General features: G+C 43.9%; 1 protein-coding gene across 2 annotated transcripts in view; it reads left to right on the top strand.

The window, feature by feature from the left end:
- LOC119929989 (hemicentin-2-like) overlaps positions 1-21059 on the top strand; it is a 30247-nt gene extending 9188 nt beyond the window's left edge. Inside the window, exons 1-8 of one of the 2 annotated variants that reach the window (XM_038748392.1) lie at positions 1164-1222; positions 4623-4721; positions 6805-7149; positions 9794-10063; positions 12404-12520; positions 16319-16414; positions 17531-17623; positions 20827-21059. In XM_038748392.1, coding sequence (XP_038604320.1) covers positions 4658-4721; positions 6805-7149; positions 9794-10063; positions 12404-12520; positions 16319-16414; positions 17531-17623; positions 20827-20990 — 1149 coding nt within the window. In that variant the 5' untranslated portion in view covers positions 1164-1222; positions 4623-4657 and the 3' untranslated portion in view covers positions 20991-21059. Of the gene's footprint in view, positions 1-1163; positions 1223-4622; positions 4722-6804; positions 7150-9793; positions 10064-12403; positions 12521-16318; positions 16415-17530; positions 17624-20826 lie in introns of those variants that run through there. The other variant, XM_038748391.1, reaches the window with a different exon arrangement.
- The last annotated feature ends 4534 nt before the right edge of the window (positions 21060-25593 follow it).

Here is a 25593-nt window from a genome sequence, read left to right as displayed (position 1 = left end):
AACATGTCGAAGACTGAACTCCTTGTCTTCCCTCCCAAACCTTGCCCTCTCCCTGACTTTCCCATCTCTGTTGACTGCACTACCATCCTTCCCGTCTCACAAGCCCGCAACCTTGGTGTCATCCTCGACTCCGCTCTCTCATTCACCCCTCACATCCAAGCCGTCACCAAAACCTGCCGGTCTCAGCTCCGCAACATTGCCAAGATCCGCCCTTTCCTCTGCATCCAAACTGCTACCCTGCTCATTCAAGCTCTCATCCTATCCTGTCTGGACTACTGCACCAGCCTTCTCTCTGATCTCCCATCCTCGTGTCTCTCTCCACTTCAATCCATACTTCATGCTGCTGCCCGGATTATCTTTGTCCAGAAACGCTCTGGGCATATCACTCCCCTCCTCAAAAACCTCCAATGGCTACCAATCAATCTGCGCATCAGGCAGAAACTCCTCACCCTGGGCTTCAAGGCTCTCCATCACCTCGCCTCCTCCCTTCTCTCCTTCTACTGCCCAGCCCGCACCCTCCGCTCCTCTGCCGCTAATCTCCTCACCGTACCTCGTTCTCGCCTGTCCCGCCATCGACCCCCGGCCCACGTCATCCCCCGGGCCTGGAATGCCCTCCCTCTGCCCATCCGCCAAGCTAGCTCTCTTCCTCCCTTCAAGGCCCTACTGAGAGCTCACCTCCTCCAGGAGGCCTTCCCAGACTGAGCCCCTTCCTTCCTCTCCCCCTCGTCCCCCTCTCCATCCCCCCATTTTACCTCCTTCCCTTCCCCACAGCACCTGTATATATGTATATATGGTTGTACATATTTATTACTCTATTTATTTATTTTGCTTGTACATATCTATCCTATTTATTTTATTTTGTTGGTATGTTTGGTTTTGTTCTCTGTCTCCCCCTTTTAGACTGTGAGCCCACTGTTGGGTAGGGACTGTCTCTATGTGTTGCCAATTTGTACTTCCCAAGAGCATAGTACAGTGCTCTGCACATAGTAAGCGCTCAATAAATACGATTGATGATGATGATGATGATTACAAATAATAATAATGAAAAAATCTGTTTTTCGCACCAGCTTTCAATGTGTGGATTAGCTCCACCCATATCCTCTTCTAACGGTTAAGGCGGGAGCTGCCGTTTATTTTTCCTTTCATTCTGGTTTTCCTCCTTTTCAACAACACACTGCTGCTATGGCTTCCTGTAAACTCATGCTGTAAATTATCTCTGAAGGTAAGCCCTGAGCTTCATCTTACTCCTTGATCATTGCGGGTTCAGGTAGTTTATCGGAGAATATGGGTGAAGCAATTTGAATATTTTTAAATATTTAAACAGAATTACCCTCTGGGATGTAAAATTCTAAAGAGTTCAAAAAAAAACTCCAACAAATTAATCTTCTCATCCCTTCCATTAGTAAAAAAATTCTTTTCCATCGGCATTTGCGGGGAGAATCAGGGAGGGAAGAAAGCGAAAGTACAGACTTAATGCCCAGTCTACATGTGGATTAATAGGAGTGGTTACCTGCTGCTCTGCTGTAGCTCTTTGATTTAGGACCCTCCTCTGGAGGGGACATGATTTTCTCATCGTTGGGTTTGTTTTGTGGTGGAGGAATTTACTGGACCCTAGTTATATGGGAAGTCTCCTTGTATGGTCAAGGTCTGTACCCCAGAGATGGATTACATTTTGCCCAATAACTGAAAAATTATTGAGGTATGGATTGCTGGGAATTAGTTTAATCTCAGCAGCCTAAGAGCAATTATTTATTCACAGAAGTTCATTCAAGGACTAAGGCAGTGAGGGCCACATGGGTGAAGCAGCATGGCTCAGTGGATAGAGTACGTGCCTGAGAATCAGAAGGACCCGCATTCTAATCCCGGCTCTGCCATGTGCCTGCTCTGTGACCACTTCATTTCTCCGTGGCTCAATTACCTCATCTGTAAAATGGGGATTAGAGTGTGAGCCCCATGTGGGACAGGGACTGTGTCCAACCTGATTAACTTATATCTACCCCAGCACTTAGAACAGTGCTTGGCACATAGGAAGCACTATGGCCACGTCTTCATTAGGTTACCTTCATTTTCAGGAGATATAAAGAGCATGGCCTTGGGAGTCAGAGGACGTGGGTTCTAATCCAGGCTTTGCCACTTGTCAGATGTGTGACCTTGGGCAAGCCACTTAACTCCTCTCTGCCTCGGTTACCTCATCTGTAAAATGGGGATTAAGACTGTGAGCCCCACATGGGACAACCTGATCACCGTGTAACTACCCCAGAGCTTAGAACAGTGCTTGGCAAATCGTGAACGCTTAACAAATACCAGTATTATTATTATTATTATTATTATTATTATTATTATTATTATTATTATTATTATTTTCAGGCCTGTGGTGAGGCTTAGGTTACTTTTGGAAAATTGTCGGCCATATGTTCAGGCTTATTTTCAGAAATGCCTGAAACTGATTCCCTCAGCAAAACACCAAAAATTGGAAGACATCAGAGATGCCAGAATATGTCCAAACCTGGTTCAAACATGGCTGTGTTCATCTTTATAGTTATTATTATTGTCATGGTTTTTATTGTGATATTATAGAAATAATAACAATTGAGGTGTTTGTAAAGGACTTACTTTGTGCCAAGCACTGTACAAAAGCACTGGAGAAGGTACAAGATAATCAGGTCAGACACATTCCCTGCCCCAAATGGCAGGGAAGAGGGAAAGCATTTTACAGATGAGGAAACAAGCCCAGTGAAATTAAGTGACTTACCAAGGGCACACAGCAGGCAAACACTTAAATATTTTGTGCTGACCAAGCAGCAAGCAAGTGCAAGCAGCATTCAAGATGCCCAGTAGGTCTCATTCAGGCATAGCTGGTGTACAACTCTACAAGGATTCAGCTTCGTGGAAAAACATCCTGCCTGCAATGATGCTGACAGAACTAGTGTTTTATTTGAAATTATTCTAGGATTTTGTCAGTGTTTCTTGGAAAAACAGATAATTTTAATTAAAAATGTGCTTTTTTCAAACACGTCTCCATTTTTTAAATTACCCAAATCAACAAAATAACTTTGACAACTCCCCCTCACTACACTTATGAATATAATTGCATCATGACTTATTATGTCACCTGTGCAACTGAATCCTTACCCCTAAGCACTGCAGTACTAACCCATCCCTTCTGCCCACAGAATATATGTATATATCTTTATATTCTGTTGCTTTCCTATCTGCAGTTTATTTTAATGTCTATTTAACCCTCCAGATTATAAGATAATTGAGAGCAGGTATCAAGTCTACTTACTTTATTGCACTCTCCTATTGTACTTAATATGGTATCCCGAACAGAGAAACGGATCAATACATGCCGTTGAATGACTAATCTCAGAAGTGCTCTGAAGCTGGGGAAAACTATGGTTTGGTAACTCCCTGACCTGTGATATTTCCAGAAGCCCAAACTACCTCATAAATGAGTCAAACAGTAAAAGCTGAGAGCTTTGGAGAGTACAGTACAGCACTGATTAATGGACTGATTTGGTTTTTTTCTGCCTGACAGATGAAAATGGAGAAAATGTTTGTCTGTGGTCACAAGCTTGGAGACAATCCACAGGGCCACTGAGACCTCAGGGAGAAAGATATTCTCATTAGGACCTGTGTATGATGAAACTGAGACTGACTGTTGTTCTGAAAATACCACCAGTAGATTTTCACACAAGAGAATATAGAACCTCACCCTATCTCCACCACCCAGCCCACTTTATTCCAAAATTGTGAGCTCCTGGAGGGCAGGAAACCTTATCTATTTTGCAGCATCTAGTTTTCCCTGGTGCTTAATACTTTGCACATAGTAAGTGCTCAATAAATCCTATTATTACTACTAATAATTAAGGTACTCATTAAGCACTTACTAAACCAAACACTATTCTAAGCTCTGGGGCAGATACAAGTTAATCAGGTTGGACACAGTCCCTGGCTAACAAAGGGCTCACAGAGTTCACCCCTCATTTACAGATGAGGGAACTGAGGCCCAGAGAAGTGAAGTGTCTTGCCCAAGATTACACAGCAGATATGTGGCAAAATAGGATTAGAATCCAGGTCCTTCTGACTTCTAGACCTGTGTTCTTTCCATTATGCCATGCTGCTTCTCTTTGACTACTACTACTAAGGAGTAGTAGCAGCAGCATGGAGTAGTGGATAGAGCATGGGCCTGGGAATCTGAACATTATGGGTTCTAATCCCAGCTCTGCCATATGCCTGCTGTGTGATTTTGGGGAAGGCACTTCACTTATCTGGGCCTCAATTCCCTCATCTGAAGAATTGGGATTGAGAGTGTAAGCCCCACATGGGATAGGGACTGCGTCCATCCCTATTTGCCTATATCCACCCCAGGGCTTAGTATGGTGCTTGCCATATAGTAAGCGCTTAACAAATACTATTATTATTATTATTATTATTACTACTACTACTCCTCCAGTAGATTATTCTCCTTCCTGAGTAGAGAAGGCTCAGTGGTCGAGCCTCCATTTTCAAGTAGGAGGATGCTTCATATTTTGCTCACCATAGACCACTGAGTTAAACTAACATCAAATCCAAAAGGCCTCCTTCAGCCAGCAAATTACAGCCTTTTATTTCTCTTCCAGATGTCCTGGCTAAAGCTGTGCCCACTGCTGCTCCAATGCTTACACAGAACACTATACAGAAGAGGAGGCAGAGCCTCTGGGTGATGATCCCAATTATGTGTATGTATGACAGCCCCTGGGAATAAATTCAAAGAGCTTCCAGGGTTTTGGTTGTGAGTCTAGGAGAAGAGGTAAGGGGAGGAAGAGGGAACTGTCTGGGATGGTGAGTGTTACCTGAGACAATTCCTTCTAGCACCAGGAAAGCTGTTAGGTGGAGACATGGGGGAGTAAGAGATTTCCAACTCAGTCTGATATCCCATTTTTCTTCAGTTCATACTAGAGGGGAAGGTCATCTTTAGTGATCCCAAATTACTGCTTGGCGGGATAGAAGAAGGACAATGCACATGAGCAAATCTCCAGATTCCCTCTTTGCGCACTGTTGTAGAAGGGTATTTATTTGAAACAATTTCCCGTTTGAGAAATAATGGGGGACACTGAGTCTTACTACAGCTTTAATGTGTATTCTCACCCGCTTGATCAATGGAATACAGATGCCCAGCTTCCACATCCATTCCCCCCAGCTCCGCCCCCATGAAAGCCATGTGCACCTGTGTAAGCTCCTGCTCCTTGTGACCCAGAGGGGAAGCTGGGACAGCCTGGCGTGTGCTCGGCTTACCCAGGGATGCCCAGTCCGAGGTGCCGTAAAGGAACTCCCAAGTACTAGAGAGGAAAAGGGGTTCGAGGTCCTGTCCATCTGGGATAGAGGTTGGTACAGTTGTGTGGATCGTTCCATGGTTGGGCGAGACCGTGGAACCCTAGGGGATATAGTAACTTTGTTTGTAGGACTCTAGAGAAGTTAAAAACTTTGTGAGATGTAAGGGATGTAATAATTTTGTTCGTGAGACCCCTAGAAGATGTAATAACTTTTGTTTGGGGTTTGTGAATGTTTTGTGCATTGGAGCCATAGCTTTTGTAGGTTTAGGCATTAAAGCCATAGCAGAAATAACAAAGAATCAGGATATTTATATAAGTACCCTGGGGCTGGGATAAGTATCAAAGTGCTTAAGAGATACACAGTCAAGTGTATAGTTGACACAGCAGGCAGGGGCAACATTTGATTTTAGGCTGCCTGAGGGCTGAGACCAGTCTTCCATTTCTTGTATATGCTACAGTTCTGAAATGATTTGTTAAGTGCTTACTCTATGCCAGGCACTAAACTAAGTGCTAGGGCAGACACAAGATAATCAGGTTGGACACAGTCCATGTTCCATAAGGACTCACAGTCTCAATCCCCATTGTATAGATGAGGTAACAGATTTAGAGAAGTTAAGTTAGTTGCCCAAGGTCACATAGCAGACAAGTAGTGGAGCCGGGATTAGAAACCAGGTCCTCTGACTGCTAGGCCCAGGCTCTATCCACTCCACACATAGCAGATGCTCAACAAAATACTGATGATGATAAAGAATCTGGCACAGACAGATAATTGCTCTCTCCCACTTTAAAGCCAGACTGAGCCCCCTCCTTCCTCTCCCCCTCCGCCCCCTCTCCATCTCCCCCACCTTACCTCCTTCCCTTCCCCACAGCACCTGTATATATGTATATATGTTTGTACATATTTATTACTCTATTGATTTTACTTGTACATATTCTATTTATTTTATTTTGTTAATATGTTTTGTTTTGTTCTCTGTCTTCCCCTTCTAGACTGTGAGCCCACTGTTGGGTAGGGACCGTCTCTATATGTTGCCAACCTGTACTTCCCAAGCGCTTAGTACAGTACTCTGCACACAGTAAGCGCTCAATAAATACGATTGAATGAATTCAAGGCACAGCTCCTCCAAGAAGCCTTCCCTGACTAAGCCCTCTTCTCCTCCCACTCCCTTCTGCACTGTTCTTACTTGCTCTTCATTCATCCTCCCTCCCATCCTCGCAGCATATATGTATATATCTGTAATGAATTAATTAATTTATATTATTGTCTGCCTCCCCTTTAGACTGTAAGCTCGTTGTGGGCAGGAATGTGTCTGTTGTTGTATCATACTCTCCCAAGCACTTAGTACAGTGCTTTGCCCACAGTAAGTGCTCAATAAATATGACTGAATGAATAAATGAACAGTGTTCTTGAAGATAAAGGCTTATATCCCATTTTTAATAGGGTAAAGAGGAGGAAAAAATATTTCTCTTGTCTTCCTCTCCACTCTAGTGATATGGCAGGTTTCCTACTGGCCCACAGAGGCAATGGAATATCAAGAGAGAAAAGTAGTCACTGTGGGTTCGTCTGTATTCCTTTCTGCACCGGTAAAGATACACCCCCGTCAACTCGTCCAGTGGGAATTCATCAGCAACATCCCCCTCCAGGTCATTGTGGAGCACAGTAACCTAACAGGCCGAATGACCGTCCACCCACCCTACAATGGCCGAGTCCAGTTCAATCCAGAGAATAGCTCCCTCCTGTTGAAGAACGTGCAAGAGACTGACAGTGGCATCTACAAAGTTGTTATCGATCTGAATGAAAAAGAAGCCAAGAAAACTCTACTGAAAGTCATCAGTAAGTGAATCAATCAGCGGTATTTATAGAGTGCTAATTATGTGCAGAACACTGTAGCAAGGGCAGATTCAGAGCAGGGACTGGAGGGTGGAATTAGCCCCAACATGCCTTGGCAGCCTAAGTATTCATTCATTCATTCAGTTGTATTTATTGAGCACTTACTGTGTGCGGAGCACTGTGCTAAGCACTTCATAGAGTACAATATAATACTAAACAGATACATTCCTTGCCCACAACGAGTTTACAGTCTAAATCCTGTGGGTGGTGGCATCGCCACAGCTGAAACGACTAGAGCAGAAGCAGTGTGAACACAGGCCTGGGAGTCAGAAGGATCTGAGTTCTAATCCTGCCTCTGCCACTCGTCTGCTGTGTGGCCTTGGGGAAGTTAACTCATCTGTAAAATGGGGATTAAGACTGCAAGCCCTATGTGGGACATGGCCTGTGTTCAACCTGATTAGCTTTCATTCATTCATTCAATTGTATTTATTGAGCACTTACTGTGTGCAGAGCACTGTACTAAGCCCTTGGGAAGTACAAGTTGGCAACATATAGAGAGGGTCCCTACCCAACAGTGGGCTCACAGTCTAGAAGGGGGAACAGTCTAGTACCCCAGAGCTTAGTAATGTGTCTGGCACGTGGTTAGCATTTAACAAATACCATTAAAATAATAATAATGACAGTAATGATAGTAATGATGATAATAATAATAATAATGAATTGTGAGCCACAGAGCAAGTGAAGAGGAATTGCCAATAGCTGCAGTCTAGTCCACCCAGTATATAATATTTATTGCTTCCAAGGATCATCATCATCAATTGTATTTATTGAGTGCTTACTGTGTGCAGAGCACTGTACTAAGCACATGGGAAGTACAAGTTGGCAACATATAGAGACAGCCCCTACCCTACAGTGGGCTCACAGTCTAAAAGGGGGAGACAGAGAACAAAACCAAACATACTAACAAAATAAAATAAATAGAATAGATATGTACAAGTAAAATAAATAAATAAATAGAGTAACAAATATGTACAAACATATATACATATATACAGGTGCTGTGGGGAAGGGAAGGAGGTAAGATGGGGGGGGATGGAGAGGGGGACAAGGGGGAAAGGAAGGAAGGGGCTCAGTCTGGGAAGGCCTCCTGGAGGAGGTGAGCTCTCAGTAGGGCCTTGAAGGGCAGAAGAGAGCTAGCTTGGCGGATGGGCAGAGGGAGGGCATTCCAGGCCCGGGGGATGATGTGAGTCAGGGGTCGATGGCGGGACAGGCGAGAATAAGGTATGATGAGGAGATTAGCGGCAGAGGAGTGGAGGGTGCGGGGTGGGCTGTAGAAGGAGAGAAGGGAGGTGAGGTAGGAGGGGGCGAGGTGAAGGACAGCCTTGAAGCCCAGGGTGAGGAGTTTCTGCCTGATGCGCAGATTGATTGGTAGCCACTGGAGATTTTTGAGGAGGGGAGTAACATGCCCAGAGCGTTTCTGGACAAAGACAATCCGGGCAGCAGCATGAAGTATGGATTGAAGTGGGGAGAGACATGAGGATGGGAGTGAGGCGCATTTACTCATCATGGAAACAGCATGGCCTAGTAGAAAAAAGATTGGCCTGGGAGACAGTGGACCTGGGTTCCAATTCCAGCTCTGTCATTTACTTTCTGTGACCTTGGGCAAGTTGCTCAACTTCTGTGCACCTTGGTTTCCTCATCTGTGAAACAGTAAGTAAATACCTCTGAGCTCCATGTGAGTCGGACATTGTAACTGACTTGATTATTTTACATCTACCCCAGTGCTTATTACAGTGTTTGGCATATAATAAATTCATAGGAAATTCCAGTTACTAGTATCAGCCAACGTTCTTTCTCTGAGTCAGTATCAAAACTTACCCGTGCTGGAGAAATAATACACACAGGAAAGAAGCATGACCTAGTGGATAGAGCACAGTCCTGGAAGTCAGAAAGACCTGGGTTTTCATCCTGACTCCACCACTTGTCTGCTGTATGACCTTGGGTAAGTCACTTAACTTCTCTGTGCCTAAGTTACCTCATCTGTAAAATGGGGATTAAGACTCTGAGCTCTATGTGGCACTGTAAGCCTGTTATTGGGTAGGGACCATCTCTATATGCTGCCAACTTGTACTTCCCAAGTGCTTAGTACAGTGCTCTGAACACAGAAAGTGTTCAATAAATATGATTTAATGAATGAATGACAGGAACTGTGTCCAACCTGACAACCCTGTATCCACCCCAGTGCTTAGTACAGTGTCTGACACATAGTAAGCACATACCAAATATCCTAAAAAAGTTTTTGCTCATTCCTGCAAATATATATATATATCTATATATAGATATATAGATATATAGATATATGTAAAAGCACAGCAAACACTATTCTAAGCACTGGGGCATACATCATGGGGCTCATAACATCGATACCTCTATGCAACTCTTTCCCCTTCTTAGTATTCTAAAATCCTCCCCTGGTTTTCTTCCCCTATCTCTGGTGTCTGAGGGCACTTCTCTAATAGTTGCCCACCAATCTCTCGCCCTCTCTGATGTCACTTGTCTGTCACCTGACATTAGCTTCTGTTTCTGTTCTGTCCCAACTGGGCCGTGGGGAGCCTGTTCGCTTATATGATAACTGACTCTTTTTCAGAACCCATTTCCAAACCCCAGATGAGGATCACCACCATGCTCACAGGTTCCGCTACTACACTATCCTGTGAAGTGGCAGAAGGCCAAGTGGATGCAGTTGTTTGGATGAAGGATGGACAACCACTGCCACCTGAGAAATGTTACCAATTTTCTGCCAACCAGAGCGTTCTCTTTATAAAAAAACTTGAGAGATCAGACTGTGGGTCATTCTCCTGCAATGTCAGCAATGAAATCCAGTGGCAGGAAGCTTCTCTAAATGTCTCTGTGGAAGGTAAATGCTGAATTTTAGCAACTTTTTCTGCCAATTGACATCAGTTTGGGTAGATCGCTCAAGTACGAGTAACCTCTTTGGCCTAGAGGAAAGAGCATAGGCCTGAGTCAGATAGGAAACAGCGTGGTTTAGTGGAAAGAGTGTGGGCTTGGGAGTCAGAGGACATGGATTTTAATCCCGGCTCTGCCACCTGTCTGCTGTGCGACCTTAGGCAAGCCAATTAATTTCCCTGTGCCTCAGTTATCTCATCTGTAACATAGGGATTAGGACTGTGAGCCCCACGTGGGACAACCTGATTACCTTGTAACTACCCCAGTGCTTAGAACAGTGCCAGGCACATAGTAAGCTCTTAAATAACATAATAATAACAACAATGGAGAGAGGAGGGGACTGATCATTCATTTCAGCACTTAGAACAGTGCTTGACACATAGTAAGCTCTTAAATACCATCATTATTGTAATTGTTATAACCTAGGCTTAATCCTGATTCTTCCACTTCTAATGGTTGAAGCGCTTACTGTGTACATTGTACTAAATGTGAGGAAAGTACAAATGCAACCGGTATGATCCCTGCCCACAAGGAACTTACAGTCTACAGGGGGAGACAGACATCAAAGTAGATTAGGGATAGGGGAACTAGTTAAGTCAGGAGACTTGAGTTCTAACACCGGCTTTGCCACTTGTCTCCTGTGACCTTGGGCTACTCAATGAACTTCTTTATGCCTCAGTTTCCTCATCTGTAAAATGGCACTATAACCACTAGTACTATAATCCATTCCTTTGCATGGGTTCTCGGTCCTGAAGTCTCAGAGGTGAGGTTCATCCATTATTGCCAACTGGAGACTCCATCATCCCTGCACTAGATACTACAGCACTCTACCAAAAGTCCATCTATGCAGAGAAAGGGGATTGTTTTAGCCATAGGTATTAACTATATAGATTCAAAATTTGGAACACGTACTCGTTTCCTTTTTTACTTTTTTAATGGAGTATCTTAAGCACTTACTATGTGTCAAACACTGTTCTGAACGCTGGGGTAGGTACAAGTTAATCAGGTCAAACACATTCCTTCTAGACTGTGAGCCCGTTGTTGGGTAGGGACCGTCTCTATTTGTTGCCGACTAGTACTTCCCAAGCACTTAGTACAGTGCTCTGCACACAGTAAGCGTTCAGTAAATATGATTGAATGAATGAATTCCCTGTCCTGCATGGGGCTCAGTCTAAGTAAGAAGAAGGACAGATATCCCCATTTTACAGTTGAGGAAACTGGTACACTGAGAAGTTAAAGTGACTTGCCCAAGGTCACACAGCAAGCAATTGGCAGAGCTGGGATTAAAACCCAGGTCCTTCTGACTCCCAGGCCTGGGATGTCTCCACTAGGTCATGCTGCTTCTCTTTTACCCCTTTTCTTGGTTCATGGTTAGCAGATCCTCAGTGCCCAGTCTGGTGGGGACTCCAAGTCAGTTGGATCAACTGGACCTGATCCAAAACATATCCCAGCGCACAGAAAACAGCCAGCATGGACCTCCATAGGGGACAGTCTGGAACTAACTGCTCTCCATAATCAATTTCCAATTAATCAATCATATTTATTGAGTGCTTACTATATGTAGAACACTGTAGTAAGTTCTTGGGAGAGAACAATACAACAGAATTAGCAAACACGTTGCCTGCCCATCATGAGTTTACAGCTTAGAGGGGGAGACAGACATTAATTTGAAGACAAATATTAATATGAAATTAATTGATTAAATCAATGGTATTTGTTGAGCATTTACTGCATTCTGAGCATGGTTCTTGGGTCTTTGGGCCCAGTGCAGGCTGCACAGACCTCCAAGATGTGTTGTTTTAGGATGTAAGCTCTTTGTGGGAGATGATGATGATGGTATTTGTTCATTCATTCATTCATCCAATCATATTTATTGAGCACTTACTGTATGCAGGGCACTGTACTACGCGTTTGGGAAGTACAAGTCGGCAACATACAGAGATGATCCCTACCCAACAACAGGCTCACAGTCTAAAAGTTTAAGCGCTTACTATGTGTCAAGCACTGTTCTAAGCACTAGGGGGATACAAGGTCATCAGGTTGTCCCATGTGGGACTCAAAGTCTTAATTCCCATTGTACAGATTAGATGACTGAGGCCCAGAGAAGTGAAGTGACTTGCCCAAAGTCATACAGTTGACAAGTGGCGGAGCTGGGATTAGAACCCATGACCTCTGACTCCCAAGCCCGGGCTCTTTCCACTAAGCCACGTGCATGTCTACAAAATCTTTTACTCTGAACTCTCCCATGCACTTAATACAATAATGTTTTTTTTTCTTTCCCATAATGTAGGTTTCCCATCCAATTTTCAGTGGGCTCTGGTATGTGCTGCTGTTGCCGTGGTAATTTTTGGATTCTCTGCCTCAGTTTTCCTTTTCCTCCTATTTAAGCAGAATAAACAAAGAATAGGTAAGTGATATTTAAGTTACTCAGGCTCGTTCTCATTCTTTGGAACTGCCTGAGATTCTTCTAACCTAACCTCCTTCTCTAGCTCTAGTAGCCCAGCTCTCCCTCTGAATAAGGCTGTAATTTTTTTATGGTGTTTGTTAAGCGCTTATTATGTGTTCTGCACTGGTCTAAGCGTTGGGGTAGATACACGTTTATCAGGTTGGACACAGTTCCTGTCCCACATGGGGCTCAGAGTCTATGAAAGAGGATTTTCTTTGTAGAGAATCTCCCCAAAGTGCCCCTCTAGTTATGCTACCCCTCCTGAAGGCTAAGGAAGAAAGGCAGTTTTCTCCCTGGCAGGGGAATAAGGTAAAATTAAGGGGTTACTTAGACCAGTAACTCCAGGCTAGATAAGGTGAAGAGCAAACAATGAAGCTCTGTGAGTGTCTTCAACATTGAGTTCCCATTCTGAGAAGCAGCCTGGCCCAGTGGCTAGATTACAGGCCTAGTAGTCAGAAGGACCTCGATTCTAATCTCAACTCTGTCACTTGTCTATTGGGTGACCTTGTGCAAGTCACTTCACTTCTCTGTGCTTCAGTTGCCTCATCTGTAAAATGGGGATTAAGACTGTGAGCCCCATGCAAAACAGGGGCTGTGTCCAACCCAACACCTTTGTATCTACTCCAGAGTTTAGTACAGTGTCTAGCACGTGGTAAGCATTTAACAAATACCATAAAACAAACAAATATTCCTACCTGGATTTTCTGAAAGGAACAGCCTCTGGATGGAAGGACAGTTACGTGTCAGAGCAAAATGCCAAAGTCAGCCAACAATATTGAATACGCACCAGGTTTAAATTGTCCCTTATGAGGAAGATGGGAGTGTTACTTGGAAGTCAATTGTGGTGGGCCTGGAGCAAGGAGAAATCTCTCTGTTAGATCCCACCTCAGCAGAGTTTCTCCAACAATGATGTGATCCTCGCTGTGGTGACTGGGAAGCTACCAGCTGTGCTTCCATGATCAGGGCCACTTCTGTGGAGGTTTCTTGATGGGAAAGGGAGAGGGAGAGGGAGAGGGAGAGGGAGAGAGAGAGGGAGAGAGAGAGAGTGTATACATCTAATTTCTGCTTCCTCCTTTCTTTCTTCCCTTTCAACCAATCATATTTATTAAGTGCTTACTGTGCAGACCACTGTAATAAGCACTGTAAAATGGGGATTAAGACTGTGAGCTCCAAGCTGGACAAGGACTGTGTCCAAACTGATTACCCCGTGTCTACACCAGTGCTTTGAATAGTATTTGGCACATAGTAAGTGCTTATCAAATACCACAGTAGTACTAATAATAAGTAGCAGTACTTGAAAGAATACAATATAACAGAGTTGGTAGACACATTCCCTGCCCACAATAAGCTTGGAATCTAGAGGGGGAGACAGACATTAATATAAATAAATAATAAGATAATAATAATAATGGTATTTGTTAAGCCAAAGGGCTTACAAAGCCAAAGGGCTTTGTGCCAGGCACTGTCCTAAGCACTGGGGTGAACACAAGTAAATTGGGTTGAACACAGTCCTTGTCCCACATGGGGCTCACTGACTCAGTGTCCATTTTACAGATGAAGTAACCGAGGCCCAGAGAAGTGAAGTGACTTGCCCAAGGACACACAGCAGATAAGTGGCAGAGCGGGCATTAAAACCCATGACTTTCTGACTCCCAGGCCTGTGCTCTATCCAGTCAGCGTGGAGGACAGCAAGTGGAAAAGAGCCCGGGCTTGGGAGTCAGAGGACAGGGGTTTTAGTCCCGGTTCCACTACTTGTCTTCTATGTGACCTTGAGCAAGCCAATTCTGTCTCAGTTACCTCATCTGTAAAATGGGAATTAAGACTGTGAACTCCATGTGGGACAACCTGATTACCTTGCATCTACCCCAGCACTGAGAACAGGGCTTGGCACATAGTAAGAGCTTAATAGAGAAGCAGCATGGCTTAGTGGCAAAAACATGGATTTGGGTGTCAGGGTTTGTGGTTTCTAATCCTGGCTCTGCCACTTACCAGCTGTATGATTTTGGGTAAGTCACTTAACTTCTCTGTGCCTTGGTTACCTCATCTGTAAAATGGGGCTTAAGACTGTGAATCCCATGTGGAACAACCCGATTACCTTGTATTTACCCCAGTGCTTAGAACAGTGCTTGGCACACAGTAAGCACTTAACAGATACCATCATCATCAATAAATACCATAATTATTAAATAAACTATGGATATGTACATAAGTGCTGTGGGCTGAGGGAGGAGTGAATAAAAAGAGCCAATAGGACAATGAAGAAGGGAGTGGGAGAAAAGGAAATGAGGGTTTAGGGAAGGCCTCTTACATATGTGTCTATTAAAGGTAGATGTGCACTTTGAAGGTGTGGAGGGTAACTGTCTATCGGATATGACGAGAGAGGGTGTTCCAGGATGGAGGCAAGACCTGGGTGAGAGGTCAGCAGTGAGACAGATGAGATTGAAGTTCGGTGAGAAGGTTGGCATTAGAGGAGTAAAGTGTGCGAGCTGAGTTGTAGTTAGAAGAGCAGCAAAGTGATGTAGGAAAGGACAAGGGGATTGAGTATTTTAAAGCTGATAGTAAGGAGCTTCTGTTTGTTATGGAGGTGGACAGGCAACCACTGGAGGTTCCTGAGGAGTGGAGAAACATGGACTGAACGTTTTTGTAGAAAAATGATAATAATGATGATGGATGGTATTTGTTAAGCACTTACTATGTGCAAAGCACTGTTCTAAGCACTGGGGAATACAGGGTGATCAGGTTGTTCCACATTGGGCTCACAGTCTTAATCCCCATTTTACAGATGAGGGAACTGAGGCACAGAGAAGTTCAGTGACTTGCCCAAAAAGTCACAGAGCTGACAAGTGGCAGAGCCAGGATTGGAACCCATGACCTCTGATTCCCAAACCCGTGTTCTTTCCACTGAGCCACGCTGCTTCTCTGATCCGGGCAGCAGAGTGAAGTATAGACTGGAGTGGGGAGTAGAGGAAGGATAGGATAAGTGCTTAGATTAACGTGGTAGCAGTTTGAATGGTGAGAAAGGGGCAGATTTTAGTGATGTTGTGAAGGTTGAACTGACAGGATTTAGTGACAGACTGAACATGTGAGTTGAATGAGAAAGATGAGTCAAGGGTAATGCCAAGGTTGAAGACTTGGAGATAGGAAAGATGGTGGTGCTGTCTACAGTGATGGGAAAGTGGAAGACAGGGTTTAGGTGTAAAGATAAGGCATTCTGTTTCTATTTCCTCTTCTTTGTTCCACCACAGCCCTCTTACCACCCCCACCCCCATTCTCTGTCTCTCTACCTCTCCTACTCTTTCCCTGTCTCTCTTCTCTTCTTCTCTTCTCTCTGTCCCTCATGTAGGACAATCTGATCACCTTGTAACCTCCCCAGTGCTTATAACAGTGCTTTCCATATAGTAAGCACTTAATCAAATGCCATCATTATTATTATTATTCTCTCTACTATGTTTCCTCTTTCTATCTGTCTTTTCCATTCTCCCCTCAGTCCACTTTGAGCTCCCCTGAATACAGTCTACTTACACCTATAGAAAAAAATGTAAATTCAAAACATCTTCATTAGGCTCAGTTTCACCATAAATCCACTTCATGACCAGGTCCGTTATTTCAACATTTCCTAAATTACTGGCTCATATCTGTGTAAGCTTTTTGCATCCACTGATGTAACTGTCACTACTCTGTGGCCAAAATTTTCATGTCCTGCTGGTATGTGTTAATAGCTTATATCAGTACACTTAGCATTTTTCCTTCTCCTTCCAGCTCTTCCAATGACCTTGTGTGCCACAGCATTTATTGGTATAATCCTGTTGGTGATATCAGTCTCTTTTAGTGTCAGAACCATCTACGACTTCCAAGGTAAGTGCAGACTTGTTAATGACCAGAATCTCTTAACCCTGTTTCCCTTCAGTCAAAAAGATAAATCAATCAATCACATTTATTGAGCGCTTACTGCATGCAGAGCAGTGTACTATGCACTTGGGAGAGTAGAATATAACAGAGCTGGTGAATACGTTCCCTGCAGGTGGTGAGCCTATGATGCACCACGAAGGAGGGGTTTCGTCCGTGGGCACTTAGATCCAGGCTCAGAAGAAAGAAACAAATGGACACGTTGAGTCTTGCTACAAAAACTATGGCTTTAATGTGTAAACCTACAAAAAACACTTTGACTTTCAAATATATAAACCTACAACAAAGCTATGGATCCATTACACAAAACATACCCAAATCTCGAACAAAGGATATTACATCCCCCCAGGGTCCCACAGGCAATGTTATTACATACCCAAACTTCGAACAAAAGGCATCAATTACATCCCCTAGGGTCTCAATGTCTCGCCCCACCACGGGGCAGTTCGCAAGCATGCACCCACCTCTATGCCAGATAGACCCCTTTTCCTCTCAAGTACTCAGCGGGTCTCTTACAGAGCCTTGCACCAGGAGTCCCTGGGTAAATCGAGAACACTCCGGGCTGTCCTAACCTCCCCTCCAGGTTGCAAGGAGCAGCCTCATGCCCAGGTGCATAAGCCTTTTATTGGGGGAATGTAGAAGTGGAAGCCGCACATTTTTATGCCCCTGACCAACAGGGCGAGTAAACCGTATCACTGTCATGTTTTGGAAAAGATTATCTACCTGTAATGAATAACCTCAAGCTTCTTCTGCTTGGACCCTAACCTACATATCAACATTCTATGGAAAAGGCAGGCGGAGAAGGTTTCGGATAATTTGGGTGAGATGTTTAGTCCCTGTAAAGTGCAACCTTGGGCCATGTTTGCAAGTTGTGGCCTCTAATTACAAGTCTTTCATTACCCATACATAAGCAAGTAAGAGCATGTAACAATTCCTGGATAACAAAGCAGATGGCAGGCCTTTTCAAAATGGAATCTGTTTAGCTCGCTCTGGTTAGTTGACTGTGAACATATCTCAGGCCGATCTCACAGGCTACAGTCTCATTCTCTCTTTTCTCTGACACAGGACAAGGCTGCTCTGACCTCTCTCACCTGACATTCAGCCTGGCCATTCCAGCTCTGGTAACCTTCATTCCCTTCCTAGTCCTCTTTGTCATATGTAAGTATTATTTTGAAGTGTTCCAACCCAATTGATTATAATGAGCCCGTGTCTCTCACTGAACACCAAGACAAGGATGCAAAAGCCATAATGGTTATAATGTGTTGCAAAAAGCAGACTAGTTGGCATAATCGTCTTTGAGGTCAAAGGGGGAAAAAAGACACCTACAAGCATAGAGTTCTAAGACAGAATCTATGTCCAGTGAGGGGAAGCAGCATGGCTCTAATCCCAGCCCTGCTACTTGCCTGCTGGGAGACCTTGGGCAAGTCACTTAACTTCTCAGTGCCTCCATTTCCTTTTCTGTGAAATAGATTCAATAACTGTTCTCCCTCCTCCTTTGATTGGGAGCCCCATATGCGTCAGGGACTGTGTCTAGTCTGATAAGGTTGTTTCTACCCCAGTGTTTAAAACAGTACTTGGCACATAGTAAATAGTAAACCTTTAATAAATACTTCAGTTATTCTTATTACAATATAGCAAAATATATAGCCAAAAAAGAGGAGGCAGGTTAGAGGGGAAAAAAGGCATGTAAAATTCGAATCAGCATCATGGCCTGTGAATAGAGCACAGGTCTTGGAGTCATAAGGAACTGGGTTCTAATCCCAGCTCTGCCACTTGTCACTGAATGACCCTGGGAAAGTCACTTCACTTCTCTGAGCCTCAGTTACCTCATCTGTAAAATGGAGATTAAGACTATGAGCCCAGAAGCAGTGTGGTTTAATGGAAAGAGCCTTGTCTTGGGAGTCAGAGGAAGTTGGTTCTAATCCTGCCTCCGCCACTTGTCTACTGTGTGGCCTTGGGCAAGCTCCTTAACTTCTTTGTGTCTCAGTTACTTCATCTGCAAAATAGGGATTAAGACTGTGAGCCCCAAGTGGGACAACCTGATTACCTTGTGTCTACCCCAGCGCTAAGAACACTGCTTGACACATAGTAAATGCTTAACAAATACCATAATTATTAACAGGGCTTGTAACTACCCAAGTATTTAGTATAGTGTCTGGCACATAGTAAGCACTCAACAAATTCCATAAAATAAGAACAGAAACTGTGTAAACGTGCAAGTGATTATAACCATGTTTTGGAATAAGGCAAGTCATAAAGGTGGAATTTAGGTTCTGTCACCAAGGGTGGAGTCAAAAATATGTCGAAATTTGGGAGAGAGAGACAAAGAGAGAGACTTTCAAAGTTGGGAGAAGGGGTATAATAGGGCTCCCCTTTGAGACACACATCCAGAGTTTGAGTATATCTTTTTTCTTCTTTTTTTTTAAATGGTATCTGTTAAACACTTACTATGTGTTAGGAACTGTGCTAAACCCTGGGGCAGATACAAGATCATCAGGTTGGACACAGTTCCTTCCCCACACAGGGCTCACAATTTTAATCTCCATTTTATAGATGAGGCAACAGAGGCACAGAAACGTTCATTGCCTTGCCCAAGGGTACACAGCAGATATGTGGCAGAGCTGGGATTAGAACCCACATCCTCTGACTCCAAGGCCTCTGCTTTTTCCAGTAGGCCATGCTGATTCTCTAATCTTCATTTCATCTTTATTTCAAAGTACATCTTCCCCTTCTAGACTGTGAGCCCGTTGTTGGGTAGGGACTGTCTCTATATGTTGCCAACTTGGCCGTCCCAAGAACTTAGGAGCTTGGAAGCTCTGCACACAGTATGCGCTCAATAAATACAATTAAATTAATGAATGAATGAACTTCTTGTTAGCACCACTTGACTGTTCTTGTTACATGATTCCTATGATAAAGAAGCCCAAAGAGGTACAACACCCCCATCCAAAATTAGACCATCACAGGGTGGCACTAGACCTCCAGACCCAGAAGGTTCTTCAAAACTATCATGACAGTGTAGGTCCAGGGGACTTGTCCATTGAGGAGATGCCCTGGAGGAGGGGAAAGGGGAGAATGAGAGAAGTAGGTAGACATGGGCAGGAAATGTGTCTTGTGTTTCTCTTACATCTTCCTAGTGCCTTGTGCATTCTGTAGGCTCTCCATAAATACCATGACTACTTCCCCTCCTCCAAATTTATCAAAATCCCCTACAAGATCCCCCCAAATGAAATGTGGTCTGACCTAGAAAGAAGGACAAAGAGAGAGAGGCAGAGAGTGGGATAGAGGAAGGGCGACCGGAAAGAAAGATTTACCACCACCACCACCCCCGGTCACCTGCTGCCTTCCCTGACAGGACCAGAGCAAGCTCCATCTCTACGGGTCAGAGTACAGCACCAAGGATCTCACCATCATGGCCCTGCTGGCAGTGGCTGAGGCATCTGATAATTTAACTACAGTCATTCCAAGTGGTCCCAGAGGTTTCTGGAATGGTGCGGTTACATCATGGTGATTACACCAGAAACCACTGGGAATTGGACACTTCTGAGAAAGCCACTTAGGAAGAGAAGGCATGTAGCTCCTTCTTTAAAACCTCCATTTCCTGCTGTTCCTTTTAGGCTCCCAATTAAAAGCAGGATTCTAGCTAATCCTCAAGGAAGCTTTTGGAGCAGCACCAAAATTCATTTCCTTCCCGCCTTAAGCAGGATTTAGAAAGCAGTGTGGCTCAGTGGAAAGAGCACGGGCTTTGGAGTCATATGTCATGGGCTCAAATCCCAGCTCTGCCAATTGTCAGCTGTGTGACTTTGGGCAAGTCACTTAACTTCTCTTTGCCTCAGTTACCTCATCTGTAAATGGGGTTTACGACTGTGAGCCCCCCATGGGTCAGCCTGATCACCTTGTAACCTCCCCAGTGCTTAGAACAGTGCTTTGCACATAGTAAGTGCTTAATAAATGCCATCTTCATTATTATTGTATCCCTTAAATAAGGGTTTCGATCTGAACTACAGCTTACCTGAAGTCTAGAATGTAGGGTGGGTGCATGACTTTTTCAAGATGGTGAACTACAGCTCCAGCAAACAGGACACCAACTGGGTTTTTTCCCTGCAGGGTCTGTCTGTGTCTGGAGACTCCCCACCACAGGGAGACTTCAATGCCCTTTTCATTCATTCAATGATTCCATCATATTTACTGAGTGCTTACTGTATGCAAAGCACTGCACTAAGGGCTCGGGAAAGTACAAGACAACAATAAATAGTGACATTCCCTGACCACAACTAGCTCTAAAGCTCAGGTTAACCCTAACCTTGTGTTTCCTTTTCTGAGTTGGAGAACATCATCCAGTTAACAGCCTTTATTAATAGATTTCAGGAAGAAGAAAAGATCCATTTCGGAAAAGCAGAAGACAAGGAGCCACCATGATCGTGATGAAATTCTGAATGACTCCAGTACCCTAGTCAATGAAACTGAGTTGAAAAGTTGCAAAAGTAATACTGTTCTAAGAGCACCACATCAGTCAGACTTTTGAAGTAATGAGTATCCTTGTTGAAATTTTTCAATGTGACCTGTTTCTCAAATAAAGTTTTTTTCACATCAACCCTTCGGTATATCATGAACTCTTTCAAAACTGCTCAACCAGAAGAGTTGCTCTTAAAAGAGAAGGCATTGAATAAGTGGAACCTGTGGGCTAGAATTTTTAAATTAAAAATAACTTACCATCATTATTAAGAGGAGAACCAGGAGAGGACGGAGCCTGTGAAGCCAAGGTTGGATAATGTGTTGAGGAGAAGGGGATGGTTGACAGTGTCAAAGGCAGCTGAGAGGAGGAGCAGGATTAGGATAGAGTAGGTGCCATTGGATTTGGCAAGAAGGAGGTTATTAGTGACTTTTGAGAGGGCAGTTTTGGTAGAGTGTAGGGGACGGAAGCCAGACTGGAGGGGGTCCAGGAGAGAGTTGGAGGAGAGGAATTCGAGGCAGCGAGCATAGATGACTCACTCTAGGAGTTTGGAAAGGAAGGGTAAGAGGGAGATGGGGCAATAACTGAAGGGGGCAGTGGGGTCAAGGGAGGTTTCTTATTTAGGATGGAGGCGATGTGGGCATGTTAGAAGGCAAAAGAGAAGAAGCCGTTGGAGAATGAGTGGTTGAAGATGGAAATTAAAGAGAGGAGGAGGGAAGGGGTGAGAGTTTTTATAAGGTGAGAGGGAATGGGGTCAGAAGCACAGGTGGAGGGGTTGGGACTTGAAAGGAGGAAGGAGATCTCCTCTGAAGATACTGCTAGGAAGGATGGGAACTGTTATAAGGATTGGGTAGATACAGGTAATCAGGTTGGACACAGACCCCGTCCCACATAGGGCTCCCTTCCTTAATCCCCATTTTGTAGATGGGGCCCAGAGAAGTGAAGTGACTTCCCAAAGTTACACAGCAAACAAGTAGCACAGTCGGGATTAGAACCTAGGTCCTTCTGACTCCCAGCTCAGTACTCTATCCACTAGGCCATGCTGCAAGCGTGGCTCAGTGGAAAAAGCCCGGGCTTAGGAATCAGAGGTCATGGGTTCAAATCCCAACTCTGCCACTTAGCTGTTTGACTTTGGGCAAGTCACTTAACTTCTCTGTGCCTCAATTCCCTCATCCGTAAAATGGGGATTAAGACTGTGAGCCCCACGTGGGACAACCTTGATTACCTTGCATCCCGCCTAGCACTTTGAATAGTGCTTGGCACATAGTAAGTGCTTAACAAATACCAACATTATTATTATTAAGGAGGCGATTAAGTAGGCCTAGAGCTGAAATGGCTCCAGGAGAAGGTGGGGAGTGGGGGTGGGGGAGGTTGTGGGGGGCGGCAAATGCAGGACCTTAACCCTTGTGCTTCCACAAAACAAAGGATGTAATGAGGAAACTGCCAAATGTTAAGTAGTTCATACTATATTTCATGAAGAAAGTAATAAAATCTTGAACAATGAGGCAGATATTTTTCACCATTTAATCTATTCTCCCTTTGGAAGGTAAGGCATTGTTGGAAACTGCAACAGCTCTTTCTGATCCCTCGGGTACCTTTTTGTTATTTCAACCAATCAACCAATGGTATGTACTGAGTGCTTACTGTGTGCAGAGCACTGTACTAAGCGCTTGAGAGACTACAATACAATAGAGTTGCGACACATTCCTGGCCCTCAAATGAGTTTTCTATCAGTCATCTACCTAATCTCACTAGATGTGCTCTTTCTGATGTTTTCCACATCTCCACTGTGGTCAAACAGGACTATATGGTAGCTCCAATCTTGTTCAACATATTCTGGGCCACCATGCTTGAGAATGGGTCAAGACTACTGGAAGCTAGTGTCAGAAAAGCCTTTTAAATACACCGGAAACTGGGAAGGCTAAACTCCTTTTTTTTTTTTTTTTTTGGTCTTCCAAGATTTCAAGCAAACTTTAGGGTATATATTTATACATAAATAGGATCACATTCGTATAATCTTATAAAGAGAAGTACCTCATGCGGGTTAAAATTTATAAATTAAAAATATCTTACCGATTCAAATGAATTTAATTTGTGTTGTGAAACTCGGGAACTTCTTAAATTTTAAACATTTTATTGTAGTACTGATAACTAAATGTATTGAACATTTAAATATTATTTGTACAGGTGTTAAGAGTGGTTGTGGACACCTTCATTTTCAAATTTTCATTTTTTGTTGTATTTGTTATTATGTGTCAGTGCTGTTCTAAGCACTGGGATAGGTAGGAAATAATTTGGTTGGACACAATATCGGTCCCACAAAGGGCTCAGAGTCCAAGTCGAAGGGAAGAGGATTTAGTCCCCATTTTACAGATGAGGTAACTGAGGCACAGAAAAATTAAGTGACCTGCTGCGGGTTACGCAGCAAAGTGATGGAACCAGGTTTAGAATCCAGGCTCCTATTCTTTCCACTGAGACACGCCGCTTCTCTGTTCGTTTCAAAATTACTTCCACACACAATATTGAATTGTTTTAAATATCATATGAAATAACCAACATTGTCCTTCAAAAGTGAGTGAGGCATTAGTGGTTTGAAGTCACAATGTACCTTCAAAATCTGGTGTTTCAGATGGGAAGTACAATCGCACATAGGAACTGTACCTTTTTACCGAGTCTGTCTCTCCATCGCCTTCTTGCCTTCTATCTCTGTAACAAAATCCCGTCCCTGCCCTTGCAAATGCAGGTTTATCTGTTAAGGATCAATTGCCTCATTCACATTTGCAATCAACACTCTCTTCTTCAGTTGCCTCATTCACACTTGAAATCAACATTCTCTTCAATTGCCTCATTCACACTTGGAATCAACGGTTCTGGGCTTTTGAAAAACCTGTTGGTCGCCCAGTGATGGCCGGAGGGCGCAGCATTTCCCTCTTTTCCAAGGGCCCCGTTTTGCTCAGGGACTGTGAGCTGAGGGAAGGGACAAAGCCCAGGGAGAAAGAGATTTGGGGCGTTTTGGCAAAGCTAAAACTAATTTTGTATTTTTGTATTTAGTACACTGCTCTGCACACAGTAAGCGCTCAATAAATACGATTGAATGAATGAATGGGGGGATGCAAGGTAATCAGGATAATCAATCCCCATTTTACAGAAGAGCCCGGGTTTGGGAGTCAGAGGTCGTGGGTTCTAATCCCGGCTCCACCACTTGTCTGCTGTGTGACTTTGGACAAGTCACTTAACTTCCCTGTGCCTCAGTTACCTCATCTGTAAAATGGGGGTTGATTATCATGATTACATTGTGTCCCCCATTCATTCATTCAATCGTATTTATTGAGCACTTACTGTGTGCTGGGTACTATACCAAGTGCTTAGTACTTAGAACAGTGCTTGGCACATAGTAAGTGCTTAACAAATACCATTATTATTATCATCACCCCCGGTGAGTGGGCACACATGGCCAGGTAAAGACATAATATGAGAATAATAATATTAATAATAATGGCATTTATTATGCGCTTACTGTGCAGCATGGCCTAGTGGAAATAGTATGGGCTTGGGAGTCACAGCTCGTGGGTTAGAATTCCAGCTCTGCCACTTTTCAGATGTGTGACTTTGGGCAAGTCACTTCACTTCTCCGTGCCTCAGTTCCCTAATCTGTAAAATGGGGACTAAGATTGTGAGTCCCACGTGGGACAACCTGATAACCTTGTATCGACCCCAGCGCTTAGAACAATGCTTGGCACGTAGTAAGCGCTTAACAAATACCATCGTTATTATTAATTTGTTTTGCCCTTCCGTTAAATTTCAGTGGCCTTGTTCGCACCTGAAATCGATTTCTTTTTCTCTCCTCCAAAACTGCTGATTGCCCATGGAAGGAGAGGGCAAAACCTGCATAGAAAGAACTGGGAATTGTTGCTCTACCCAATGCAATGTGAAATACGTGTCCACCAAAGCATAGCGCAGTACAGACCACTTGATTGTGGCCTGTCAACCACATGACCGCTGCTTGATGGATTCCCTGCCGCTCACCGGACTGCGGAGTGATGGAGTCGTGCCGCTCACGTGATCATGATGTGATGATGATAATAATAATAACAATGGTATTTGTTAAGCACTTACTATGTGCCAAGAACTGTTCTAATTGCTGGGGGGAATGCGACGTAATCAGGTTGTCCCACGTGAAGTTCACAGTCTTAATCCCCATTTTACAGATGAGGTAATTGAGGCCCAGAGAAGTGAAGTGACTTGCCCAAAGTCACGTAGCTGACAAGTGACAGAGCAGGGATTAGAACCCACGACCTCTGAAACCCAAGCCCAGGCTCTTGTACCAATAACTGTGGTATTTGTTAAGCGCTTACTTTATGCCAGGCACAATATTAAGCACTGGGGTGAGTACAAGCAAATAGAGTTGAACACAGTCCTTGTCCCATATAGGGCTCACAGTCTTAACCCCGATTTTACAGATGAGGTAATTGAGGCACAGAGAAGCAAAGTGATTTGCCCAAGGTCACACAGCAGACAAGTGGCAGAGTAGGCTTAGAACCCATGACCTTCTGACTCCGAGGTCCATACTCTATCCACTATGCCATGCTGCTTCTCGTCCCCATTAAAGTCTGCTTCTCTTGCCTTTTCATCTCAATTCCTAATTGAACTGAAAAATGTATTATGAAATTTTCAT

This window comes from Tachyglossus aculeatus, chromosome 6 (assembly GCF_015852505.1).
Source record: "Tachyglossus aculeatus isolate mTacAcu1 chromosome 6, mTacAcu1.pri, whole genome shotgun sequence".
Taxonomy (NCBI): domain Eukaryota; kingdom Metazoa; phylum Chordata; class Mammalia; order Monotremata; family Tachyglossidae; genus Tachyglossus; species Tachyglossus aculeatus.
The sequence above is the reverse complement of the archived record's forward strand: the minus strand, read 5'-3'. Positions and strand labels throughout refer to the sequence as shown.